Source organism: Bufo gargarizans, unplaced genomic scaffold, assembly GCF_014858855.1.
Source record: "Bufo gargarizans isolate SCDJY-AF-19 unplaced genomic scaffold, ASM1485885v1 original_scaffold_1649_pilon, whole genome shotgun sequence".
In the NCBI taxonomy this organism is placed as follows: domain Eukaryota; kingdom Metazoa; phylum Chordata; class Amphibia; order Anura; family Bufonidae; genus Bufo; species Bufo gargarizans.
The window spans coordinates 188,406-212,801 of NW_025334454.1; the positions used below are offsets into that span (position 1 = coordinate 188,406).

At 45.9% G+C, this 24,396-nt stretch overlaps 2 protein-coding genes across 2 annotated transcripts in view; both read left to right on the forward strand.

The window, feature by feature from the left end:
• The first annotated feature begins 500 nt into the window (after nucleotides 1–500).
• Nucleotides 501–8,194, forward strand: ATP5F1A (ATP synthase F1 subunit alpha). The gene is made up of 12 exons (XM_044274319.1): nucleotides 501–658; nucleotides 1,970–2,048; nucleotides 2,359–2,528; nucleotides 2,842–3,015; nucleotides 4,843–5,009; nucleotides 5,640–5,788; nucleotides 6,090–6,241; nucleotides 6,673–6,897; nucleotides 7,189–7,296; nucleotides 7,392–7,536; nucleotides 7,618–7,768; nucleotides 7,970–8,194. The coding sequence occupies exons 1-12, from the start codon at nucleotides 599–601 to the stop codon at nucleotides 8,046–8,048; spliced, it is 1,659 nt and encodes a 552-aa protein (XP_044130254.1). The 5' UTR covers nucleotides 501–598; the 3' UTR covers nucleotides 8,049–8,194.
• A 14,775-nt stretch (nucleotides 8,195–22,969) lies between these two features.
• LOC122923489 (proline-serine-threonine phosphatase-interacting protein 2-like) overlaps nucleotides 22,970–24,396 on the forward strand; it is a 131,368-nt gene continuing 129,941 nt past the window's right edge. Inside the window, exon 1 of the mRNA XM_044274313.1 lies at nucleotides 22,970–23,105. Within this exon, the coding sequence (XP_044130248.1) occupies nucleotides 23,076–23,105 (30 nt within the window). The 5' untranslated portion in view covers nucleotides 22,970–23,075. The remainder of the gene's footprint in view (nucleotides 23,106–24,396) is intronic.

Here is a 24,396-nt window from a genome sequence, read left to right on the forward strand (position 1 = left end):
TGGGGCGGTATTCTGTGCTGGACTGTGGTACTTGGTTCTGCTGGGGTGGTACTTTGTGCTGCACTGTGGTACTTGGTTCTGCTGGGGCAGTATTTTGTGCTGCACTGTGGTACTTGGTTCTGCTGGGGCAGTATTTTGTGCTGCACTGTGGTAATTTGTTCTGCTGGGGCAGTATTTTGTGTTGGTTCTGCCCCTGTCTTAATTGGAGTTGCTGAAGGGAGGACCAACCAGAAGCAACTCCATATTAGACAAAAAGAAACATCAGCCTGTGCCCTATGCCCTTGTGTGTGTATAAAGTTGGTAAGAAAAAAAAAAAGTTGCGCGACTGTCAGTTCAATAACAGCTGGCATTTCATGACGTCATGCTGAATGACAGCTCAAGTCGTTCTTGTTATGTCCCCTCGCCCTTGGATGAATAAAGTTAATTGAATAAAATAAAAAAACATTTTTTCCTAGAATGGGTGGAGCGTGCTGTGGGCGGGAGTGACCTTCCCTTCACAAGCTCACAGCCGGGACGCCATCTTCTCAGTCTACGCGGACGGGCCGACAGGGAGGACGTCCTATTAATCTGACCTAGATCCTCACCGGCCGCTGGAACCATGCTCTCAGTCCGGGTAGCCGCCACCCTCGCCCGCTCCCTGCCCAAGCAGGCCGGTCTGGTAGGTTCCGGGGCTTCCTTCTACACTCAGTTCCTGTATGGTTTCTGCTGCACCTCCCAGCATGGCTGCACTGGCCTAGTCCGCCTCTGCTCGTCAGTGTGTTCTGCGGCCTGGGCTTACCAGGGACTCCTGCACACGTCACCGGGGACGGCAGGGGATAGCCGGGGCTGTGTTCCAGGACAGCTCGTGGATCGCAGTGACAGCCTAGGCCGCGGGTGTCCTGTGAAGGTCACTGGCGCCGGTGTCATTGTCAGCAGTGACAAGCGCTGCTGCCGGCCTTGTGCTAGCTGTAATGAATGGAGGTGGGCTGCCCTTGTCCCCCACCCCTCCTTGCACCCATGTGCCGCTCCTGTACACCTGTGCAGGTCCCATACCCTTCCTGGTACTCCTTTGCCGCAGGAGTGGACCTTTAGATGAGCCATTTTATATAGTTGCATTGGGATTTTTAGATTATTGTTTTTGGCCATGTTGGTAATAGGATTCTACTGCAGAAAGCCAGGCAGGGTCTTGTGTCGCCCACTTCTCTGACTTTGTGGTGCTGCTGATAAATGAGTCTGATCAGCAGGCTTTTCCCTGTTATAAACCAGTCTGTGCCCCCACTGTCTGTACTGGGGGCCCTGATTAATCTGTGCCCCATGTGGTGCTGCCTGTGCGCAGTGTTGCAGCATTTTGTCTATAATCTTGTATAACTTTATTGGCAACTGTTAAAACATCAGTATGTAGATTATTTTATTCAGTTTACATGGTTCACGCTGGCAGACCAATACCAGAGAAGTCATGCCAAGATGGTTGTGACCCTTCAACCTTCTTACTAGAGTTGTGACTCTTCTCTCCTACACTGACATTCTATGATGAACCTGATGTTCAGGCGGGAATCCCACATGCAGTTTTCTTTTGCCTAAGACAGGAGTGGATCCAGTAGGAAGAGTCCAGTACTTTGGTCTATCAGCAGTGCAGACGCTTGACCTGCTGCTCTATTCATACGGGGGGGGGGGGGGGGGGGTGAGACTCGGTTCTTTTAATTGGGGAGGATCCTACTGGACCCTCTGATCAGATGTGCATAAGTTTGCGAAGTCAGGAAACCCTTATAACTTGTAGGTGGTTTGCACCTTAATGTCCTGTGATGTGTTGAGGTAAAGTCCTGCTGTATTTGCCCTTGCTTTGTCATGTCCTTGTCGTCTTGCACTTTGTCCTTCAGGACCAGCCTCCTGTATAGATTTCCATATACGTTATACAGTGAGATCACGTCTATTATATCCCTTACATATCTTGACTTAATAAAAAAAAATATATATATAATTTTTTTTTCAGGTCTCTAAGAAGGCCCTTGGTGCTGCATTCGTTGCCACCCGTAACATCCATGCATCTGGATCATGGCTCCAGAAGACCGGTGAGTGTCTTATTCCTCTGTGCTGCTGTTGGTTTTGCACACATGGTATCTAAACTGTCAAGGGTGTCCTTCTGGGCTGTGACTTCTACTGACTTTGCTGAACCTACACTTAACAATGGGTCTTGTACAGGCTAGTAATGGTGTGTTTTGGGGGTTTGCAGTATTGTGAAGATTGGCCTTGGATATGCTGTCAGTAACGGGGTGGATGTCTCCTGAAGGGATTGAATAGTGGGGAGGTGCTCGTACTGAGAAGGTGGGTCCAGGTTTTCATGACTTCCAAGTACTAAATGGCGATCATGGTTCTCTGCAGGCACTGCTGAGGTCTCCTCCATCCTCGAGGAACGCATCCTGGGCGCAGACACCAGCGCTGACCTACAGGAAACTGGTCGTGTCCTCTCCATTGGTGACGGTATTGCCCGTGTTTACGGCCTCAGGAATGTCCAGGCCGAGGAGATGGTGGAGTTCTCCTCTGGACTTAAGGTATTTCCCACTCAAGTTTCCTTTGATCTCCAGCACCTGACAATAGCTATGATCTACTGGAGGAGGGGCGCCCCACTTGGCATAAATAACATTGATTAAGCTAACCCCATAATAAATCAGACATTGTCCCTCACTACTGCTGACCATGCTACATGATGCTTTTGATGGTCCCAGTACTGCTGGGGAAGGTGCTGCGTGCTGGTACCTCATGGTACTCTTGCGTTGTGCTGTGAGCTGAGTATTAAACGCTCAATAGGTAGTGTCATGTCTGCAGACTATATCTGAACTGGAGTGTCCCTGTTCTGTGCCTTAGGGTATGTCCTTGAACTTGGAGGCCGACAACGTTGGTGTTGTCGTGTTTGGTAACGACAAACTCATCAAGGAAGGAGACATCGTGAAGAGAACTGGTGCCATTGTGGATGTCCCAGTCGGCGAAGAGCTGCTTGGCCGTGTTGTGGACGCCCTGGGAAATGCTATTGATGGCAAGGTGAGTGTGGGTTATTTTTGCAAAAGCCTATATTTCTGGAAGCCCATGCGGTTTAATTTCCTGTCAGCCATGCTCCCAGCATCTGTCAAGTGCGAACTTCTGACCAGGCAGAAGGAGAAGCACATCCTGACTGCAGGACCCTGTATGTCACAAACTGGACAGCAGCCACTGGGCCATTCAGATGACCTGTGACTCTCCTACTACTGCCAAACTACAACTCTCATCGTGCTGAGATAGTTAGCAAGAACTAGATTGTCACAGGATCTGACCTTGGGGGCCCCCCCAATAATGACCGGAAATAAGTGTCATGATATTTTAGTCATATCTTCCTTCTGCCGGCTTATTTTTGCAGGGGGCTATGGGATATTAGGTATCAGATTTGCTACACACATGTGAAGTGTACATTGCTTAAACTTGACCAGTCTAAAGGTGCCAGATTGATCACAGCGGCTCTTGCTGGGTGATACATTTGGTGCATGGTTACACTACTTCTACACCAACTCAGTTGGCTTACTTTGTGCCTATTGTCACACATTGTTTCTTAAACCTCTTCCCTTTTCATTGACCAGTTTCCATTTTTCCCTCTAAGCTGAGCCTAGTGCAATACATTGCTTTAGGTCACCTTTGCTTTAGAAGTGTCTAAAACCTGCTGCAATGTTTGGCACCAGGAATGTACCAAATTTTGGCCCACTTTACACTGTATTCTAGGGGCAATCTGATTAGTGGGCCCTTGTCTCGTAACTGTATTCAGAAATCAGTTCAGAGGCCTTGACTGAACTGATAAAATGGTCTCAAGACTGAGCACTATTGGAAATAAAATGGGTTCAGTCACTTATAGTGAAGGCCTCCAACCAGGGACTCCAGCTGTGCTAAACTACAAATGCATTTTGAGATTGAAGCTTTGTAGCAGCCATTGACTGAAGGCCTCTAGAAGGTGCTGCTACCCTTGTTATTTGGAAGGGACATTCACTTTTTTTTATTCTATATAGTTCTCTGGTCGGTAAATGTTAAGGTGGTTTTTTGATATTGATAGGTCATCAATATAAAATCGGCAAACTTCTGACACCATGGATCAGCTGTTTAAACTTTTGCTCTTGACTTAGGCCAGTGACGTCACGTAGACTAGGCACTATGTGCAGCTCTGTCCTATTAAATTGAATGGGGCTGAGCTGCAGTATGAAGCACAGGTACTATAGAATGTACAGCGCTGTGCTTGGTAAACTGCAAGGAGTCCACAGAACTCGCCAGAGACGCAGCCGCCTCAAATACATGTTCGGCAGGGGTCCTGGGTGTCGGACCTCAACCAATGGCATTGGTCATCAGAATCTCAAACCTTTAAGTGGCAGAAATAAGCATTGCTAAGGCTACTTTTACACTGGCGTTTTGGCTTTCCGTTTGTGAGATCGGTCCAAAACGGATCAGTTTGCATTCTGAATGGAAAAGGACCCGCTCATAATGCATCAGTTCACTCTCCATTCTGCTTTGGAGACGGAAACCAAAACGCTGCCTGCAGAGTTCTGGTGTCAGTCTGATACTGAGCCAGACGGATCTGTCCTGGCACACAATGTAAGTCAATGTGGACGGATCTGTTTTCTATGACACAATCTGGCACAGTAGAAAACGGATCAGTCCTCCTTTGACTTTCAATGGTGGTCAAGACACATCCGTCTTGGCTATGTTAAAGATAATACAAACGGATCCGTTCTGAACAGATGCAGACTGTTTTATCTGAAGGGATCCATCCACAACAATAGTGTGAAAGTAGCCTAAGAAGTAGAGAAATGAAGTGTACATGAAGATGTAACTTATTCTGTGCTTTTCTTAAAGGGCCCACTTGGATCAAAAATCCGCAGAAGAGTTGGACTGAAGGCCCCTGGCATCATCCCACGTATCTCTGTGCGGGAGCCCATGCAGACTGGAATCAAGGCTGTCGACAGTCTGGTGCCCATTGGCCGTGGACAGCGTGAGCTGATCATTGGTGACAGACAGACTGGGTAAGAAAGTTCACTTCTCATGGCGAGATGAGCAGGAGTAGTAAAAGTTCCCCTCAGATAAATGGCAGCCCAGTATAAGTGGCTGGAGAGGTGCGTTATTAGCAGGACTATTACAGATTCTCTGTCTCCCCTACCCTTACATGTTACCTTGACTGCTGTTCTGTGGTATCGTTTTTGTGCTGGTGGTGTCTTGTGTGAAAAGTACAGTTACACTAAACATGGAATCAGTAGCTTCTGTTAACACAGCGGAGGCGCCATGGGATCAGAGGCGTGTCCTTGTATGGACTAGTCCCATTTAAGGACACTAATCCACATGCAGACACCCACTAGTTTCCACATGGGAACTGCACCAGGGAAGGTTTGTGGATGTGGTTTTGATCATGCGTGGCCATTAGTGTTCCCAGTGAGGAACAGCAGGAGGGGGAATACATGTCCATAGTGTTTGGCATAGTTATTACGCCATTGTAAACCTGCATTTATCTCATCTGAGTGTTAAAGGGAATCTGACCAACTGTATGTTGCAATAAGTGCATTCAGATCTAGAATGAAGCTCAGCTTGCATGCTGTGATAAAACGCTAGAATGTTGTATTTGCTATGTGAAATAACCCTTGACATTTGTCCTTTCACAGCAAAACCGCCATTGCCATCGATACCATTATCAACCAGAAGAGGTTCAATGAGGGGACTGATGAGAAGAAGAAACTGTACTGTATCTATGTGGCCATTGGTCAGAAGAGATCCACCGTGGCTCAGCTGGTGAAGAGGCTGACTGATGCAGGTAATACTGTCTGGGGTCATGTGGGACTGCTGGTTAACGTAAGGGTTAATTCATATGCAGCAGAAACCTCCTACTGCTCCATTCTTCTGAACGCTGCTTGCGGAGATGGGTGTCCTTGCTGCCAGAATGACCCAATGTGCAAATTTGAAACAGATTTTCGGTTGCAGAATTTTCTGCTCCATATCTATTGTAGGGGAATTGACCCTTAAAATCAATACAATTAGTGCTGGCAATGGCTACAGATAATTTACATTTTTATTTTTTTCCTCCCATAGTATTGCTTATCTTATTTTCTTCCTAGATGCCATGAAGTACACAATTGTGGTGTCTGCCACCGCATCTGATGCTGCTCCCCTGCAGTACTTGGCTCCATACTCTGGTTGCTCCATGGGGGAGTATTTCAGAGACAATGGAAAACATGCTCTGATCATCTATGATGACTTGTCCAAACAGGTAAATATACATTTTTTTTTTTTTTTTTAGGATATATTGATAAACTGCTCCCACCTACCAGCCATGGACTGCTCATGTCTTTTAACTTGTTTAAAACTAGGGCCCCATAGCTCCTTGTGTGACAAAAAAAAACCACTCCAGCTATCCTCACAATTCAGATTGTCTTGTGGCTATTCTTCCATAGGGAATCATTGAAATGGCAGTAAGGCTTCCTTCACAGTTGCATTAGGAATCCTGCAGGCTAATCAATTACCCTGTTCTGGCATAAATGCTGAGTGTTGGACAGACCGAACACCACTGCATCCTCAGATTAGGTTACCCAATGCAACTGTGAACACAGCCTGACACCTTCCATGATCCCATGTCTCCAGCAAACCCTAGCCTGAAAACTAGACTCAAATCTTTGGCTTGATGCTATTCTTTGTCTCCAGGCTGTGGCCTACCGCCAGATGTCTCTGCTGCTGCGTCGTCCTCCTGGTCGTGAGGCCTACCCCGGTGATGTGTTCTACCTTCACTCCCGTCTGCTGGAAAGGGCTGCTAAAATGAACGACCAGTTTGGTGGTGGATCCTTGACTGCTCTCCCAGTCATTGAGACCCAGGCCGGTGATGTGTCAGCTTACATCCCAACCAATGTCATTTCCATCACTGATGGCCAGGTGAGTGTTGGCTGTGGCACTTGCACACTGGGGGGGAGGTTTACAATGCTTTGCTGGACTATTTTGGAAAGTAGAGTTAAAAAAAAAGTGCAAGCTCAGTTAATGGAATGTGCCATTTGTGCACAAAATATTTGGTGTGTCAAATTTGATGCAACTTGCTAGACTAATCGCTCAACTTGCATCACTTTGCCGCATCTTCTGCCTGTTTTGCAGTGTATTTATGTAGTCCAATGTATGCTTAAGATGGAAAGGTACAATGTGCATATAAATTATTTATTCTTCCCACCTTAGATCTTCTTGGAGACTGAATTGTTTTACAAGGGTATCCGACCTGCCATCAATGTCGGTCTGTCTGTGTCCCGTGTCGGTTCTGCTGCTCAGACCAGAGCCATGAAGCAGGTGTGTAGCAGTTTACATGTACTCTGGGTCCTGTGCTGTATCTGGAGGATGATTGTGACAGAGTGTATTCTAAGTGTTAATATTGCTGTTCCCAGGTGGCCGGTACCATGAAGCTGGAGTTGGCTCAGTACCGTGAAGTAGCAGCTTTTGCCCAGTTTGGCTCTGATTTGGATGCAGCTACCCAACAACTGTTGAACCGTGGTGTCCGTCTGACTGAGCTGCTCAAACAAGGACAGTATGGTAAGTGCTAGTCTTGTATCTCACTGTATGCTGCTAACTGATGCTTTCTACTATAATGGGAACGTGTGCCTTGCCTTTCAGTGCCCATGGCCATCGAAGAACAGGTAACAGTTATCTATGCTGGTGTTAGGGGTCATCTGGACAAAATGGAACCAAGCAAGATCACAAAATTCGAGAGTGCTTTCCTGGCACACGTTAAGAGCCAGCACCAGGAGCTCCTTGCTACTATCAGGTGCGTTCACATCTGGCTTCAGAACAGCTGCCAAGCAGGAAGGCTGTAATGCAGAACCTGTGGGGGTTTATGCTTCATACCTTAACTTACTGAAAATCCTATCCTGTTCAGTCCAATATGGGATTCTTCCTGAATACCTTTTTACTAAGCAGATTTGACATTGTCTTAATACTAACAGTTTTTGTTTTTATTCCTCATTAGGGCTGATGGAAAGATCTCTGAGCAGTCAGATGCCAAGCTGAAAGAAATTGTATTAAACTTCCTGTCTACTTTTGAGTAAACTCCCACCATTTTCCGATTCCAGTCCGTGAATGTTGGTGTCAATGCTGTTCCTGGTTCCATTTTCATTAAACTTATTAAAGCACTTGTGCTTTTAATGTACAGAAATTTCTCAATTGGAGAGTAAAATGTTCCATGAAACCTTTACTGGAGACTCCTATGATTTTTTATTTTTTTTTTCTTTCCACCACTTAATTCTTTTCTATTACAATGCCTGTCCCATCAGGGGTGTTTTGGGGCTGGCAAGAGGAGCAGGTCTTGAGAGCAACAACAATGCCATTGTTGCACTTAAGCTCCATTTGCACGCTTTACATGGGAACCACGGCTCTACAAACCACGGGCAGTGTTATAATTGGTGAGAAACAGATTTGATGCTGCCCTTGGTAACATGGTGAGGTCGCTGGTGACAGACCCTTTTTAAGCCTTCAGGACCAGGCTTAAATTTGACATGCGTAACATTGTGGTAATAAGTTAGGAATAAATAGTTATTCCAGTGACTTTTTTTATTTATTTTACACCTTGTGCTTCATGTTGGTAAATAACAACAGTTAAAACATATTGACCCAAATTTAACAAAAACAAAACTGAAAATTTAGTCAATCTCAGTGATAAAATTAACCTTTAGCCACTGACTTGCTGATACATCACGGTGGCTGAGGTAATGTATGCTGCAGTGAGCCTGCTCCATACTCGGCAGGTGCTAGCTGTATAATATTGCAGGCACCTGACTGCAATGACTTGGAATGACTATCATGCCAAACCCTCATCTAACCCCTCAGATGCCTCAAACGACATCTGTGAGGTAAGGCAGAGGGATGTGTCTCCTTCTGCCTTCCGATTGGAACCCCTGCAATGCAATTGCAGGGATCCAATCAGTTAGTGGCAGCCTGGACTCTTCTGAAGCGTCCCAGGCCTGCCATAGTAAGCTCCCTGCTAAACTATGCCCGAGGTCAGCTCAGCAGGGACTGTCAAAAATCCTGTTCACCCCAATATTATCTCTATAGGGTGAATGGGACAAAGGATTGAAAGATCCCAGATCGCATGACTGGGCTGTTAATATTGAGGGTTTTACACTATTTAGCAAAGACCGGGTCAATAGAAAAGCTGGTGGTGTGTGCCTGTATGTGAGGAGTGATCTGAAGACTAGTGAGAGAGGCAATTGTGCGTGAATATGTGGAAACCTTTATGGGTGGAAATTCAAAGGGATCTAAATGCTGAAAACATACTTGGTGTAATCTATAGACCCCCTAACATCAGAGGAGATAGAAACACAGCTGGCGGCACAGGCTGGTACAGTGGTCATAATGGGAGATTTTAACTTCCCAGACATCGACTGGGGTCATGGTTCTGCCTCAACTGCAAAGGGGAGAAAATTCCTCAACTTGCTGCAGGACCAGTTTGTAGAAGCTCCCACTAGGGGCGATGCTCTGTTGGATTTGGTAATTTCTAATGAAGCAGAGCTTGTTGGAAATGTTACTGTTTGAGAAACACTAGGTAACAGTGACCACAATATAATTATATTCCCTCTAAACTATAAGAAGCAAAGTCTTGTCAGGCAGAGCAAAAACACTGAATTTCAAAAAGGCTAATTTCCCTGGGTTGAGGGCAGCATTTCAGGGCATATCCTGGGAGCAGCTACTGTCGCATAATAAGACAGGATAAATGGTAGAGCTTCAAATCCACGATGAGTAATTGCACTAAAAAATGTGTTCCTTTTAGGTAACAGTATAAATGGCTAAAATTAAACCCCAATAGTGTTCCAGAGAAAACCAACAAGGTGGTCAAGAGTATTAGCTGATACTCTCTTGACCACCTTGTTGGGTTTTTTCCTCTGGAACACTTGTGTTTTGGCGCTTCTCATAGGGGTGTAACCTCTGACTAGTTTAGTCACTAATTCTTATTTTAATTTACACACTAATCTCTTTCAGCATGAACACCCCTTTAGATGCCTCCCTTGCTTTACTTGGTTTTCTTGCTCCATTTTCTTTATCCTCCATCCACTGACTCCTCTAGTTATAGCCTATCTCTTGGGAGTCCTCCACTAGATTGGATTAACTTTTTTTTTTTCTCTATGCCCATAAAATTAACCCCCCCCCCCCCCAATATGGCTTACAGCTACTGTAAAGAGAAATAAGACAGAGGGGATTTAAAAAATACAAATCTTACAAAGGGCTTAATAAAACCAGTAAAAAGGAGATACAAAGCAAACAGCAGGTAGCAAAAGTAAGCAAAACAAATCCCTAAAAGTTTTTTTTTTAAATATATAAATGCTAAAAAACCTAGGTCTGAGCAGGAAAAGGCAGAGTTCCTATATATATAATTTTTTTTTTTAGCTCTGTATATGCAAAAGAGAGAGGAGCTGAAATCTGTGGTGTCGGGGTAGTTAGTACATCCAGTGATATACTCAATAGGCTAACTGTAGATATGGTCCAAGAGAAGTTAAAGGGATTCTGTCACCTCCCCTAAGCCAAAAAACGATTTTAAAGCAGCCATGAAGCACAGCTTACCTGGATTAGGCTGTGCTCTTTTATCTTGCAATCCGTCCAGCAGTTTCTGCAAAAAACGACTTTTATTGATATGCAAATGAGTCCTGAATGTGCCCAGAGGGGCGTTTTGTTCTTAGAAAGCCCAGTACCGCCCCTCTTACAGTGCCCAGCCCGCCTTCCTTGCACTGTCTAACCGCCCCCAGCCTGCCACAGCCTCTCCTCCCCCTCCCTCACGCCGAACGAACTGTCGCACAGGCGCAGTACCCACTGAGGGCTGCGCCTGTGCGATCAGCAGGAGACTGAGGGCAGGAGCTTCATCCTCGTCACTGGGCATGCGCCGAGCCCAGTGACGTCCGATGCTCGCTCTTCCCTCAGTCAGCAGGGAAGAGCGAGCATCGGACGTCACTGGGCTCAGCGCATGCCCAGTGACTAGGATGAAGCTCCTGCCCTCAGTCTCCTGCTGATTGCACAGGCGCAGCCCTCAGTGGGTACTGCGCCTGTGCGAGAGTTCGTTCGGCGTGAGGGAGGGGGAGGAGAGGGAGGGGAGGCTGGGGGCGGTTAGACAGTACAAGGAAGGCGGGCTGGGCACTGTAAGAGGGGAGGTACTGGGCTCTCTAAGAAGAACAAAACGCCCCTCTGGGCACCTTCAGGACACATTTGCATATCCATAAAAGTCGTTTTTTGCAGTAACTGCTGGACGGATTGCAAGATAAAAGAGCACAGCCTAATCCAGGTAAGCTGTGCTTCATGGCTGCTTTAAAATCGTTTTTTGGCTTAGGGGAGGTGACAGAATCCCTTTAAATAGGGTAAATGTGAACAAAACTCCGGGTCCAGATGGATTACACCCTAGAGTGCTTAAAGAGCTCAGTTCAGTCATTGCTGTGCCCCTGTTTATAATTTTTAAGGATTCTCTAGGGACTGGTACAGTGCCAAGTGATTGGCGCAAGGCAAACGTGGTGCCCATATGCAAAAAAGGATCAAGGTCCTCCACAGGTAATTATAGACCAGTTAGTTTAACTTCTGTTGTGGGAAAAATGTTTGAAGGACTCTTAAGGGACTATATTCAGGAGTATGTGACTGTAAATAATATAAGTGCTAACCAGCATGGGTTTACCAGGGGCAAAAGTTGTCAGACTAACCTGATATGTTTTTATGAGGAGGTAAGTAGAAGCCTGGACAGAGGGGCGGCTGTGGATGTAGTGAGGTGAGTAGAAGCCTGGACAGAGGGGCGGCTGTGGATGTAGTGAGGTGAGTAGTAGCCTGGACAGAGGGGCGGCTGTGGATGTAGTGTTTTTGATACTGTCCCTCATAGACGTTTATTAGGTAAAGTAAGGTCTATAGGCTTGGAAAGTATAGTTTGTAATTGGATTGAAAACTGGCTGAAGGACCAGAGAGTTGTGGTCCAATGATTCATATTCAGAATGGTCCTGGGTTATAAGTGGTGACCCCAAGGTTCAGTGCTGGGCCCTTTATTATTTTATTAATGATATTGAGGATGGGATTAATAGCACCATATCTATCTTTGCAGATGACACTAAGCTGTGTAGAACTGTACGGTCTATGGAAGATGTCCATATACTACAAGCTGACTGGGACACTGAGTGATTGGGCATCAACTTGGAAAATGAGGTTCAATGTGGACAAATGTAAAGTTCTGCATCTTGGTAGTAATAATCTCTGTGCTTCATATGTCCTAGGTGATGTAGCACTGGGAGAGTCACTTATAGAGAAGGATTCGGGTGTCCTTATAGATGGTAGATTAAATTACAGCACACAATGTGTTGTGGAAATTTTATTAGGATGTGTATTTAATATATTGTGTATTGTCGTCATGTCTCTGTGTCAGGGTAAACCATTGGAGTGGATATCTTCCCGTGTATGTCCTGTAAAGGAACGTGCGTTTGTTGTCTCTAGTGCGCCTGATCAGCCGCTGGAGATAATGACGCTGTACTGTAAATAAACCTGCATGTGGATCATAGTAACTTTATCTGGCATTGATCACTGAGCAAGGCTGGATAAAGTTCGCTCCAGTGGTTATAGGATACATGTGTTTGTTAGCTGGCTATGTTATTCTAAATGATGGTCTCTTGTCTTCCTGTGTCATCACTTCCTCTATGTCATCACTTCCTGTATGTCATCACTTCCTGCATCCTTGTCTTGGGCCAACCCCTTTTACACCTATTTGTGAGTAAATAAAAGTGAACACACTAAGCAGGGCGGAGGAGTTGCTCAGAATTCAATCAAGATGGTAGCACCTGGGTCTGTCTCTAACTGCGGCTGATGGAGGATGGATTTACCTTTTTCCTTACACAAACTTTGATGCGAGCTGATTACAACTATTAATATTTCTACAACAAATGTCAATCAGCTGCTTCTAAGGCTACCAGGATATTGTCATGCATTAACCACTTAAGGACCACAGGTTTATACCCTCCCAGTGACCAGGCCCTTTTTTACAAATTGTCACTTCACAACTTTAACGGTTTATTGCTCGGTCATGCAACTTGGCACCCAAATAAATTTTACCTCCTTTTCTTCTCACAAATACAGCTTTCTTTTGGTGGTATTTGATTGCTGCTGACATTTTTCGTTTTTCTGATCAAAATAGACCGCAATTTTCTCATAAAAAGTGTATTTTTAAATTGCATAAATAAATAATGAAAGTGGGGCACACTCTTAAAGTATAGGGATCTTTTATTAACACAAATGGTAAAAATGCAGAAATGACAGTAAATCTTAAGGATAAAATACAGAAAAATGTTAAAATACACTAGGTATAGATAATAAAATTAATTAGATTATAAATGGTCATAAAAACAAAATGAATAAAAATATATTAAATAATATAGTCAATATGTGCATGGATCCCAGTATAAACTTTCAATGCGAATAGTCAGTCACAAAGTATAAACACACTGGTTGTTAGGTATAGAGTCCCATATACGGTTAGTATAATATTATATACTTTTTAGAAAGGTCCTTACTTGCCAACTGTGGCAATGCTTGAGAGCGTATGTAGCCTGTGAGTTTGCATAAGATAATATTCAGGCTGTTCATACGCACAGCGGCGTCCCGCTGTATTCAATATAGCAAAAGCGATCGCTTGTCGATGATTTGTAGAGGCTTACCCGAGGGTCTTTTGATGTTGGATATTGAGCTCTCGACACGGCGTACCTGTCTCGGTTCCGGTCTCAAGAGCTGGTGTCCAGGTTTGAGTTTTTGGCCGCCAGTGAGATTTGCTTGTTGCACGCGGTGTCGATGTCTTTCATCACCAGCGTGGCAGCGATGATTCACTTCGGCGGCTTTCTGGTTAGATGGCAGTTGTCCAGACTTCCTCGGTTTTTTGCAGGATCTCTCTACTCCATAGGGAGATTGATACCAAACGCGTTTTGGGGATTTACAAAAATGACCCCTTCCCACGTATTTTTAAATTGTTCAAATATAATTACATTTCTATACAAGTCTGTGTCAGAATTTATTGTGCTACATGTCTTTGATAAAAAAAATCGCAAAAGTTAGTGTTTACAAACTATAGTACAAGAATGTGAATTTCCGCATTTTGAAGCAGCTCTGACTTTCTGAGCACCTGTTATGTTTCTTGAGGTGCTAGAATGCCAGGATAGTATAAATACCCCCCAAATGACCCCATTTTAGAAAGAAGACACCCCAAAGTATTCGCGGAGGGGCATGGTGAGTTTATGTATGATTAATTTTTTTTTCACAAGTTAGCGGAAAATAACACTTTCTGAGAAAAAAAAAGTTTCAATTTCTGCAAACTTCTGGCAAAAAAATATAAAATCTCCCACGGACTCATTATGCCCCTCAGTGAATACCTTGGGGTGTCTACTTTCCGAAATGGGGTCATTTGTGGGGTGTGTTTACTGTTCTGGCATTTTGGGCGGGGCAGAATTGTGAGCAACCCTGTAAAGCCTAAAGGGACTCGTTGGAATTTGGGCCACTTTGTGCACCTAGGCTGCAAAAAAGTGTCATACATGTGGTATTGCCGTACTCAGAAGAAGTAGGGCAATGTGTTTTGGGGTGTATTTTTACATATACCCATGCTGGGTGAGAGAAATATCTCTGTAAATTGACAACTTTGTATATATTGAGCATATGGGTAATGAGATTTTTTTTTCCGTTCAGCCTCTGGGCTGAAAGAAAAATGAACGGCACAGATTTCTTCATTCGCATCGATCAATGTGGATGAAAAAATCTCTGCCAAAAAATGTGCAAAAAAAAAAAAGAGGGGAAAGGCGTCTGCCAGGACATAGGAGCTCCGCCCAACATCCAAACCCACTCAGCTCGTATGCCCTGGCAAACCCGATTTCTCCATTCACATCAATCGATGTGGATGAAGAAATCATTGCCAGAATTTTTTTAAATTTTTTTTTTTATACAAAGTGTTTGCCAAAGCATATGAACACCGCCCCTCATAAGCCTCGGCAAACGTATCTTTTTTACTGCAGAGGAGAAATCTCATCTTGCAGCGCCGCATACACCGACTTGTGTGTAATCTGACAGTGACAGCAGCACAATGCTTCTGTCAGAATGCACATCAGTGCTGCAGCTGGTTGATCGCTTGGTCCACCTAGAAGGTAAAAAATAAAATAAAAAACAGGCCGCAACGCAATAAATTTATTAACATTAACTTTATATAACATTTGAAACAGAACATTAACTTTTATAAACTTTATTGAACTTTTGAAACAGAACATTAACTTTTTTGCTTACCGGTGTTTTTTTGTTTTTTGTTTTTACCTTTAGAGGATAAACCTATCCTTCCCCATGGGACAATGTGCAAAGCGCAAATCGCCCAGAGATGTGGCGAAGTACATTATGCACTTTGTCCCAGGTGAAAGGAGAGGTTTGTGGCAGCTCTGTGTGACGCAATCCCTACACTAATAGTGTATCTGTGTGTGGTACTTGCGGAAACACTCCCCCAGGCTGGTCAGGACAAAAAAAGGTGGTGTCACGCCTTATTCCACCCCTGCTACAGACACGACATCTTTTTCTTGGGGAACAGTGAGTTGGGGTACCAGGATAGACACTTGGGAAGTGTCTGTCATGTAGCCGACTCACTACATCAGGGACTTGGGGCACAGACCCTCCTGGATATAGGAGTTCCGAAATGATCTCTTCCTGGAATTTTAGGAAGGATCCTGTTCTCCCAGCCTTACTGTAGAGAACAAGACTATTATACAGTGCCAATTGAATTAAATATACAGACACCTTCTTATACCAGCGTCTGGTGCGGCGGGACACTAAATAGGGAGCCAACATCTGGTCATTGCAGGGCTCCAGATGGCGACCAAAACGGTCGCCAATGCGCCTTAAAATTTGCAGATGGCGACAAGACTTTTTAGTCTTGTCGCCATTTGCGACTGTACCGCCGCGATCCTGCGCAGCCTATGTTCTCTTCAATAGCACAGTCAGTGGAGAAGGAAGGAGTCCCTCCCTCTCCACTGTGACGCGGCCGCCACTACCACCAATGGGCAGATAGCAGGGAGGAGGAGGGGAGGAGCTGTCGCCACTGCGCCACCAATGAATGTAAAACATAAGTATAGGCAGCGGTATCACAGACCCGGCACCCGGCCTCAATAACAGGGCATGCGATCTGCGGTAATTAACCCCTCAGGTGCCACAGATCGCATGCCCTGTTATTGAGGCCGGGTGCCGGGTCTGTTATACCGCTGCCGACAGGAGTTAAAGAGGACATTTCATGGGTACAAAGAATATTAACTTATTAGTAGTAGGCTGCATAGAGCGGCGCCCAGGGATCTAAGTGCACTTACTATTAGTCCTGGGCGCCGCTCAGTTCACCCGCTGTGGCCCCCGGTAATTTCAACATTCAGAGCAAGGAGGAGGAGACGCCAGTGTCTGTCCTTCCCCCTGACAGCAGCGCTGACCAATCACAGCGCAGAGAGAGGGAGTTGTTTTTTTCTCCCTCTCTCTGCGCAATGGCTCCAAAGTCCACCCCTCCCATGTGAAGGTTATAGTCGTGGACAGAGAGGGGTTTCGTAATGACTCCAGTTGCCCTTTCAATTTGTACTGTCGTGTCTGCGTGAATGGTGGACAGAAGGTAAACGTCCCTCTTGTCCCTCCACTTCACCGCAAGCATTTCTTGGTCACACAAGGAAGCCCTCTCCCCACGTGCAAGTCGGGTATTAACGAGCCATTGGGGGAAGCCCCGGCGACTAGGTCGCGTGGTGCCACAGCATTGCATTCCGACTAGATGTAAGTGCCGAAAGAGGGCCACACTTGTGTAAAAAATGTCCACGTATAAGTGGTACTCCTTGTGGAGTAAGGGTGACACCAAGTCCCAGACAATCTTGCCACTGCTCCCCAGGTACACGGCATCCGACCGGCTCCAGTTTTGAGTCTTTTCCCTCATAGACCCTAAAACGATATGTATAGCCTGTGGCCCTTTCACAGAGCTTATACAGTTTGACCCCATAAAATGTACAAGGGACTCGTCTATGCAGATGTTCTGATTGGGGGTATACGCATCTGCAAATCTGGATGAAAAATGGTCTATGAGGGGCCGAATTTTGTGAAGCCGGTCATAAGCAGGGTGGCGTCTTGGATGACAGGTTTTATTGTCAGCGAAATGCATAAAGCGCATGATGACCTCAAAACGTGCCCTGGACATTGCAGCAGAGAACAGGGGCATGTAATGTATTGGGTCTTTAGACCAATAGGACCGCAATACTTTTTTTTTAGTTAGACCCATGCTGAGGATAAGGGCCAAAAATATTTTAAGTTCGGAAACTGTGACTGGTTTCCACCGGTAACGCTGGGCATAGAAGCTTTCCGGATTGGCGGTTATATAGTCTGTGGCGTATCGGTTGGTTTCTGCCACAACTAAGTCATAGAGATCCACGGTGAAGAACAGCTCAAAAAACTGAAGGGCCGATCCTAAATGAGCCGTCTCCATGCGAACTCCAGACTGGGCGGTGAAAGGGGCAATACGGGTGTGGCGGAAGCAGGGGATTGCCAATTAGGGTTTGCCAGCACCTCTGGGATACTACGGGCTCTACGGGCCTGTGAACGTGGTGGCTGCGACGGGGGAGTTACTGCACGTGCCACCGTACCAGCTTGAACTGCCCTTCTGGTGCTCGCCACTTCACCAGGGAATACGGCAGTGCTGGTAGAAGGTCCAGGATGTGCTGCGCTGCTGGTGTATGCCGCACCATAAAAAAGATCAGCGCTAGCAACACTCTGCTGCAAATGAGGCTCATCACGCGGGGTAGGCAGAACTCTTACATGGGATCGGGTACGCCTGACCGTAGCAGGGACCTCTACCTCGTCATCTTCGCTAGCGGTTAGAGTGCCACTGCTGTCTACAGGTTCATATTCTGAACCACTGGATTCAGCGGGTGAGACGTCCCCATCGCTTTTATCCATCACGGCCAGAATCCTGTATGCCTCTTCAGCGGAATACCCCTTGTTTGACATTTTGGGCTAACTAAATTTAGGGAGTATTCCTCTGAGACTACCCAGGAAAAAGAGCACACCTACCTAGTAAAAAAGAGTGCTTGCGAAGTAAAGCTGCGATCGCTAATAAAGATCCAGAAAGCTCAAAAGTGATCTTTATAGCGGCGCAGCTTTTTTACGGTGTTTTTGCAGTGATCAGAAAAAAAAATATTCTGTCACTGCGGTGGGGCGGTCTGAACGCAAGTGTGCGCACAAGATCAGGCCTGATCGGGCGAACAGTGTTTTTTGTAGAGCCTAAGGTGACCCTAATGTACTGATATAGATCTGATTGTGATCAGTCTTGATCACTTACAGATACTATATAGTACTAGTGCTGATTAGCGACAGCGATGACGCTAATCAGTGACTGCGGTGCGGTGGGCTTGGCGCTAACTACCTGGCGGTGATGAGGGACCCTTACAGGGGGGTGATCAATGACAGGGGGGTGATCAGGGAGTCTATATGGGGTGATCTGGGGTTAATAAGGGGTTAATAAGTGGCAGGGAGGGGGTGTGTGTAATGTGTGTGTGGTGATTGGTGCTACTTACAGAGCTGCCTGTGTCCTCTGGTGGTCGATCCAAGCAAAAGGGACCACCAGAGGACCAGGTAGCAGGTATATCAGACGCTTTTTACAAAATAGCGTCTGATATACCCATTTCATTGGTTAATTTAAAAATCTACAGCCTGCCAGCCAATGATCGCTGCCAGCAGGCTGTAGATAAACTTGTGAACTGCGCGATCCTGTGAACGTGCGATCCTGTGAGCGCGCGTTAACAGGAAATCTCAGGTCTCAAGAGATGACGCCAATAGGCGTCGCTGAGACCTGAGTGAGCCGCCGCCCGGACGCCTATCGGCGTTAGGTGTGCGGCAAGCGGTTAAACGAGGCATGGACTCGCGGGGCAGGGATGTAATATTACCACTTTACAAAGCGTTGGTGCGTCCTCATCTGGAATATGCAGTTTATTTCCTTACGTCCTACAAGCAGCACAGATGGGGGTTAACCACCCCCCGTGGACTGGTAGGATCGGCGGAATGTTTAATGAGCCCAAGCATAATAACTCAATTTAAACAATTAAGTATCCCCTTAAAAGAAGGGAGTCAACCCCCAGCCCACTGTGTTTTTTTGTGTCTTTGCCGGACAGGTGGACTAGGCGGTTGATCCCCCTTTCTCTTGAAAGTGTGGGGATCCTTATTTCCTTTTGGGTAACGCTGTTGCCCCCCTTTTTTTTGCTTATGTACCTCATTAGTGGCCGACAGCTTATCTGCTGCCAGGCCCCGCGCTGTTGCGCCTGGCTGAGGTAGGTTGGCGGCGTCCTCGTTCCAGATTTTCGGTCCCTGGGTGCTGCCATCTTCCGGAAGGGACGCGGGGATTCTCTGTCGCGTCACTTCCGGGTATTTCGCTCAACGCAATTTTTTTTTCCGTGTTTTTCTCATGCAAATGTTATTCATTTTATTTGCATGTTTTCCTCCTGTTGGAGGATTTTTCGGTGACCTCTGCTTCTGTGGGAATTTAGTTAAATCTATAGATTTTTCCTCTGGGGGAGGGGGTTGGCTGATCCCTCCCCTTCCCCTATTTAAGGAAGCTTTGTGCAACAGTTAGGTCTCTGGCTGCACAAACGTATTTTCTTTCCGTCTCCCTTCCGTTTTTAATTTTGCAGACCTTATGTGGAACCATTTATTTTAATGGGTCCGCAAAAAAAACGGAAGTTACTCCGCGTGCATTCTTTTTCCATATGTCCATTCCGCCAAAAAATAGAACATGTCCTGTTATTGTCCGCATTACGGACAAGGATAGGACTGTTCTATTAGGGGCCAGCTGTTCCGTTTTGTGCTGTCCGCATCCGTTGCTCCATTCCGAGGCCCCACCCAAAAAATTTAGCATGTCCTATTCTTGTCCGTTTCGCGGACAAAAATAGGCATGTCTACAATGGGCCGCCCGTCCCGTTCCGCAAATTGCGGAAGGCACACGGGCGGCTTCAATTTTTTGTAGATCCATGGTTTGCGGACTGCAAAAAACGTCACGGTCGTGTGCATGAGGCCATAGATGTTGCCAAATACAATAGACAGAACGCGCTACAGAGCGGATATATGTGAATCAATCCTTATACCCCTACTTTTTTTTATCTACCCAGTGTTTTAATCCCTCAGGTCTACTCAGTATTCAGTTTTTACTGTACACCCTCTAAAGAGAAACAAACATTGAATATTAAAATAAATTTCAATATGAATGCTGATAGCACTGTGCCCCTGTGCCCTCAATGCCCAATTAATATCAATATGATAATATTTTCATTTGGAGCACAGCAGGGCAGGCTGCAGCAGACTAGGGTTATCACGATACCAAAATTGATTCGATTTTGATACCATAAAAAAGTATTGCGATACTCCATACCATTCAATACCACGCAAAAAAAATAAAACACCATAAAAGCCACATGAATTCTGCAATTTATGCAACGTCCGGCCCATAATCGAACAGTATCCTATCCTATTTTTTGGGGGCACAAGGGGACAAAAAAAAAGGGCGAATCGCACTGTTTTTATTTTTTATTACGATGTTCACCGCATAGATTTCTTTTATATTTTAATAGTTTGGCCTTTTCAGATGTGGCGATATGTTCATTTATTTATTGTTTCTATATTTTATATGTAAAATTGGGAAAGGGGGTGATTTATACTTAATATTTAGGTGTTTTTTTTAAAAAAAATGTTTACTTTTTATTTAATAACTATTTCCTCCCTTAGGGGCTAGAGCCTGAGATCTTTTGATCCCTTGTCCTATTCACCCTAATAGAGCTTTATTAGGGTGAATAGGATCTCACACTCTCCCTGCTGCCCTGTGCTTTGTGCACACAGCAGCAGGGAGAGTACCATGGCAGCCAAGCCTTCAGTAGCATCTAGGACCCCAGCGCTGCAAGGCACCAGTGCTAACCACTGAGCCACCGTGCTGCCCACACTTGCCTCCTGTATCTGTATTAAAGGTTAATTATCATTGGTGGCGCAGTGGCCACAGCCCCTCCCCTCCTCCGCCGACTCTCTCCTCATTGGCAGCGGCACAGGGGGGAGGGAGAGACTGCTTCCTTCTCCCCTGTGCTGCTGAGGGAACATGGAGCACGCTGAGAGCAGCACGCTCCATGTTCTGTAATAGTAAGCAGGGTGATGTTTAAAGGGACTGTGACTGCCGCAATTTTGAAGTGAGGAAATGAGTGGGCCCCCTAAGGAACAGTGGGCCTGGGTATGCCGGGTGCTGACGCAGGCCCTGGTCGTGTGCATGAGGCCTTAGTCTCTCCAGACTCCAACTATAATTATTAAAAGGGCTTTCTGAGATATTTCAACTGATGACCTATCCTCTGGTCATCAGTATCTGATCGGTGGGGATCTGCCACCCGGGACCCCTGCCAATCAGCTATTTGAGAAGGCACCAGCACTCGCTGTAGCACGGTGGCCTTCAACTCTCCAAGCACAGCATTGTACAGAGTATAGTGGCTGCACTTGGTATTGCAGCTCAGTCCCATTCACTTCCATGAAGCTGAGCTCCACCTAGACTGTGTGACTGATGAACGTGATGTCACATGACCTAGGAAAAGATGCGAGAGCAATAACCGCCATTAATGTAGTTTATTTTATTTTTTTATTTAAGGCTCTGTCTTCTAGCATTATTTTCCTGTGACCTTAAGGCCTCTTTCATACGAGCGAGTTTTCCGCGCGGGTGCAATGTGTGAGGTGAACGCATTGCACCCGCACTGAATCCGGACCCATTCATTTCTATGTGGCTGTGCACATGAGCAGTGATTTTCACGCATCACTTGTGCGTTGCGTTAAAATCGCAGCATGTTCTATATTCTGCGTTTTTCACACAACGCAGGCCCCATAGAAGTGAATGGGGCTGCGTGAAAATCGCATTGCATCCGCAAGCAAGTGCGGATGCGGTGCGATTTTCATGCATGGTTGCTAGGAGACGATCGGGATGGGGACCCGATCATTATTATTTTCCCTTATAACATGGTTATAAGGGAAAATAATAGCATTCTTAATACAGAATGCATAGTACAATAGGGCTGGAGGGGTTAAAAAAGAAAAGAAAAATTATATAACTCGCCTTAATCCACTTGATCGCGCAGCCCGGCTTCTCTTTTGTCTTCTTTGCTGTGCACAGGAAAAGGACCTTTGATGACGTCACTGCGCTCATCGCATGGTCTGTCACATGATCCATCACCATGGTAAAAGATCATGTGATGGACCATGTGATGAGCGCAGTGACGTCATCAAAGGTCCTATTCCTCAAAGAAGAAGACAGAAGAGATGCCGGCTGCGCGAACAAGTGGATTGAGGTGAGTTAAATTATTTTTTTTAACCCCTCCAGCCCTATTTTACTAGGCATTCTGTATTAAGAATGCTATTATTTTCCCTTATAACCATGTTATAAGGGAAAATAATACAATCTACAGAACACCGATCCCAAGCCCGAACCTCTGTGAAGAAGTCCGGGTTCGGGTCTGGGTACCAAACATGATGATTTTTCTCACGCGCGTGCAAAACGCATTACAATGTTTTGCACCCGTGTGGAAAAAACACAAACATGGAATGCAATCGCAGTGAAAACGGACTTGTTTTAGTGTCAAAATCGCACCATTTTCCCTGAACGCATCCGGTCCCAATCCGCAACGCCCGTGTGAAAGGGGCCTAAGTTTAGTAGTGCCTGGCTTCTCAGAAGAAACAACTTTCACCACCCCGGGGAAAAATGATGCTAGAACAGACATTGCCTAGAAATTGGTGGTCCAGGCGAGCTGTCCTAGTGTTTCCCTGTTATTCCCCATGCTGCCATTTGAGCTGTGTCCAGCAGAGGTCGCCGTGGAGCCGTCTGTATCTGCAGCAGCTGTACAAGTGCTTGCAGTACTTTGATCTGGTTGAGCTTTCTGTCCCCAGCAGGGGCAGGGCATGAGAGAGAAGGAAGAACATTTGAGGAACTAATTACTGAAATTCTGGCTGTGTGTGCAGACTCGTGTACGGTAAAACTTGGATTGAAGAGACACATCCCTTTCTCAGCTCAGTTCTCGTACAGAGTGGCAATGAGAGGCATCTTTAAGGAAAACTTCTGGGTGAGTGACCTCGCTGTGCTCTGTCCTGACAGCAGGACTTATATTGAGAACCTGGTGTCCTCCAGATGTTATGGAGTTGATGGCCGGTCTCAGGCCACTTGTTGCTTGCAAGCTTTTTGGCTGCGCACCAACTCCTGCGTCACCTCCCTAATTACTGGGCATCAAGTACAACCCAGGGAGCTCTTTCTCCACCACCTTGAGGTATGGTGAGGGTCTATACAGGAGAAGGTGGTAGTAACATGGGGACCCTAGGCAGGGGTGGTGCACCCCTGACCCTAGAGATGTAACTAGAGGCGTCTTGCCTTGTAGATATGTCACAGGACCCCGACTGACTGCAGAGCGACGTCCCGGGTGGTAATGAGAAAGAGGACGATATATATGCTGCATATATTGAGCCGCCACAGTGCGCCCATAATTCTAACATTTGGGTTCCTGTGCCAGTCGTAATGGATGCATAGGTAGCAACATCCTGGGGGGCAAAAGTCTACTGGTTAGGTGGATAGGCCTGCTACTTGTATTACACATTGTTTCTTAAGCAGTTGTTTTGACTGTGTTCACATCTCCAGCAGCCTGATACTGCATAAATGCCAGCTGTCGGCCGGACAAAAGAAACGTTGCATGCAACAGTTTTTATTCGGTCGAAACCTGGCATTTATGCCGGAAATGGAACGGATCACTGCTGGACCTCATTGCAGTCAATGAATATCTGGTGGTGAAGTAGAGGATCCGGCAGGCTGCCCTGTGCCTGAATAGCCTGCCAGATCTCCGAATGGACATGTGGCCTTCCTCTTTACCAAAACAGTTGAGCATAACTATAATAGGAGCTTGACCTCCTCTCCAAATCCCGACTCACCTACAGGACTAGAGCAGAAGCTGCCCCATAGCAAAATGGAGCCCCTTGCTGGTGTGAGAGAAGGGCAGCATAACCCACCGGACTTTTGCCCCTCACCCGTTTGGTAAGATTTTTGTAACTGGGATGAGGGATTGGTGACCTAACCCCATGGAAGTCGCACAGTCCACCTGTGTACAAAGCCAATTAAATATATAAAGGGACATTTAAAGAGGATCCATCACCTCGCCTGACCTGTTTCAGTAAATGATTGTACTTTCCATGAAATTACAATTATAGAGCATATTTTCTTAAACCATGTGTTGTGCTGATCCTCTCTTATTCCTCTTTGAAATGTATTAATAAATAGACAGTTGGGGGTCTGTCTGTACACCGTCTGAGACTATCCAATCAGTGCTGACAATGTGAAACCAGGCTGGGTTTGAAATTCGTTCAGACTTT

Excerpts from the sequence above, each read along its gene's own strand:
- ATP5F1A (XM_044274319.1), top strand. The coding sequence starts at position 599 with ATGCTCTCAGTCCGGGTAGCCGCCACCCTCGCCCGCTCCCTGCCCAAG. Across the intron at positions 2,529-2,841 it reads AGTTCTCCTCTGGACTTAAG|GGTATGTCCTTGAACTTGGA; the intron begins GTATTTCCCACT and ends TCTGTGCCTTAG. Across the intron at positions 3,016-4,842 it reads GAAATGCTATTGATGGCAAG|GGCCCACTTGGATCAAAAAT; the intron begins GTGAGTGTGGGT and ends CTTTTCTTAAAG.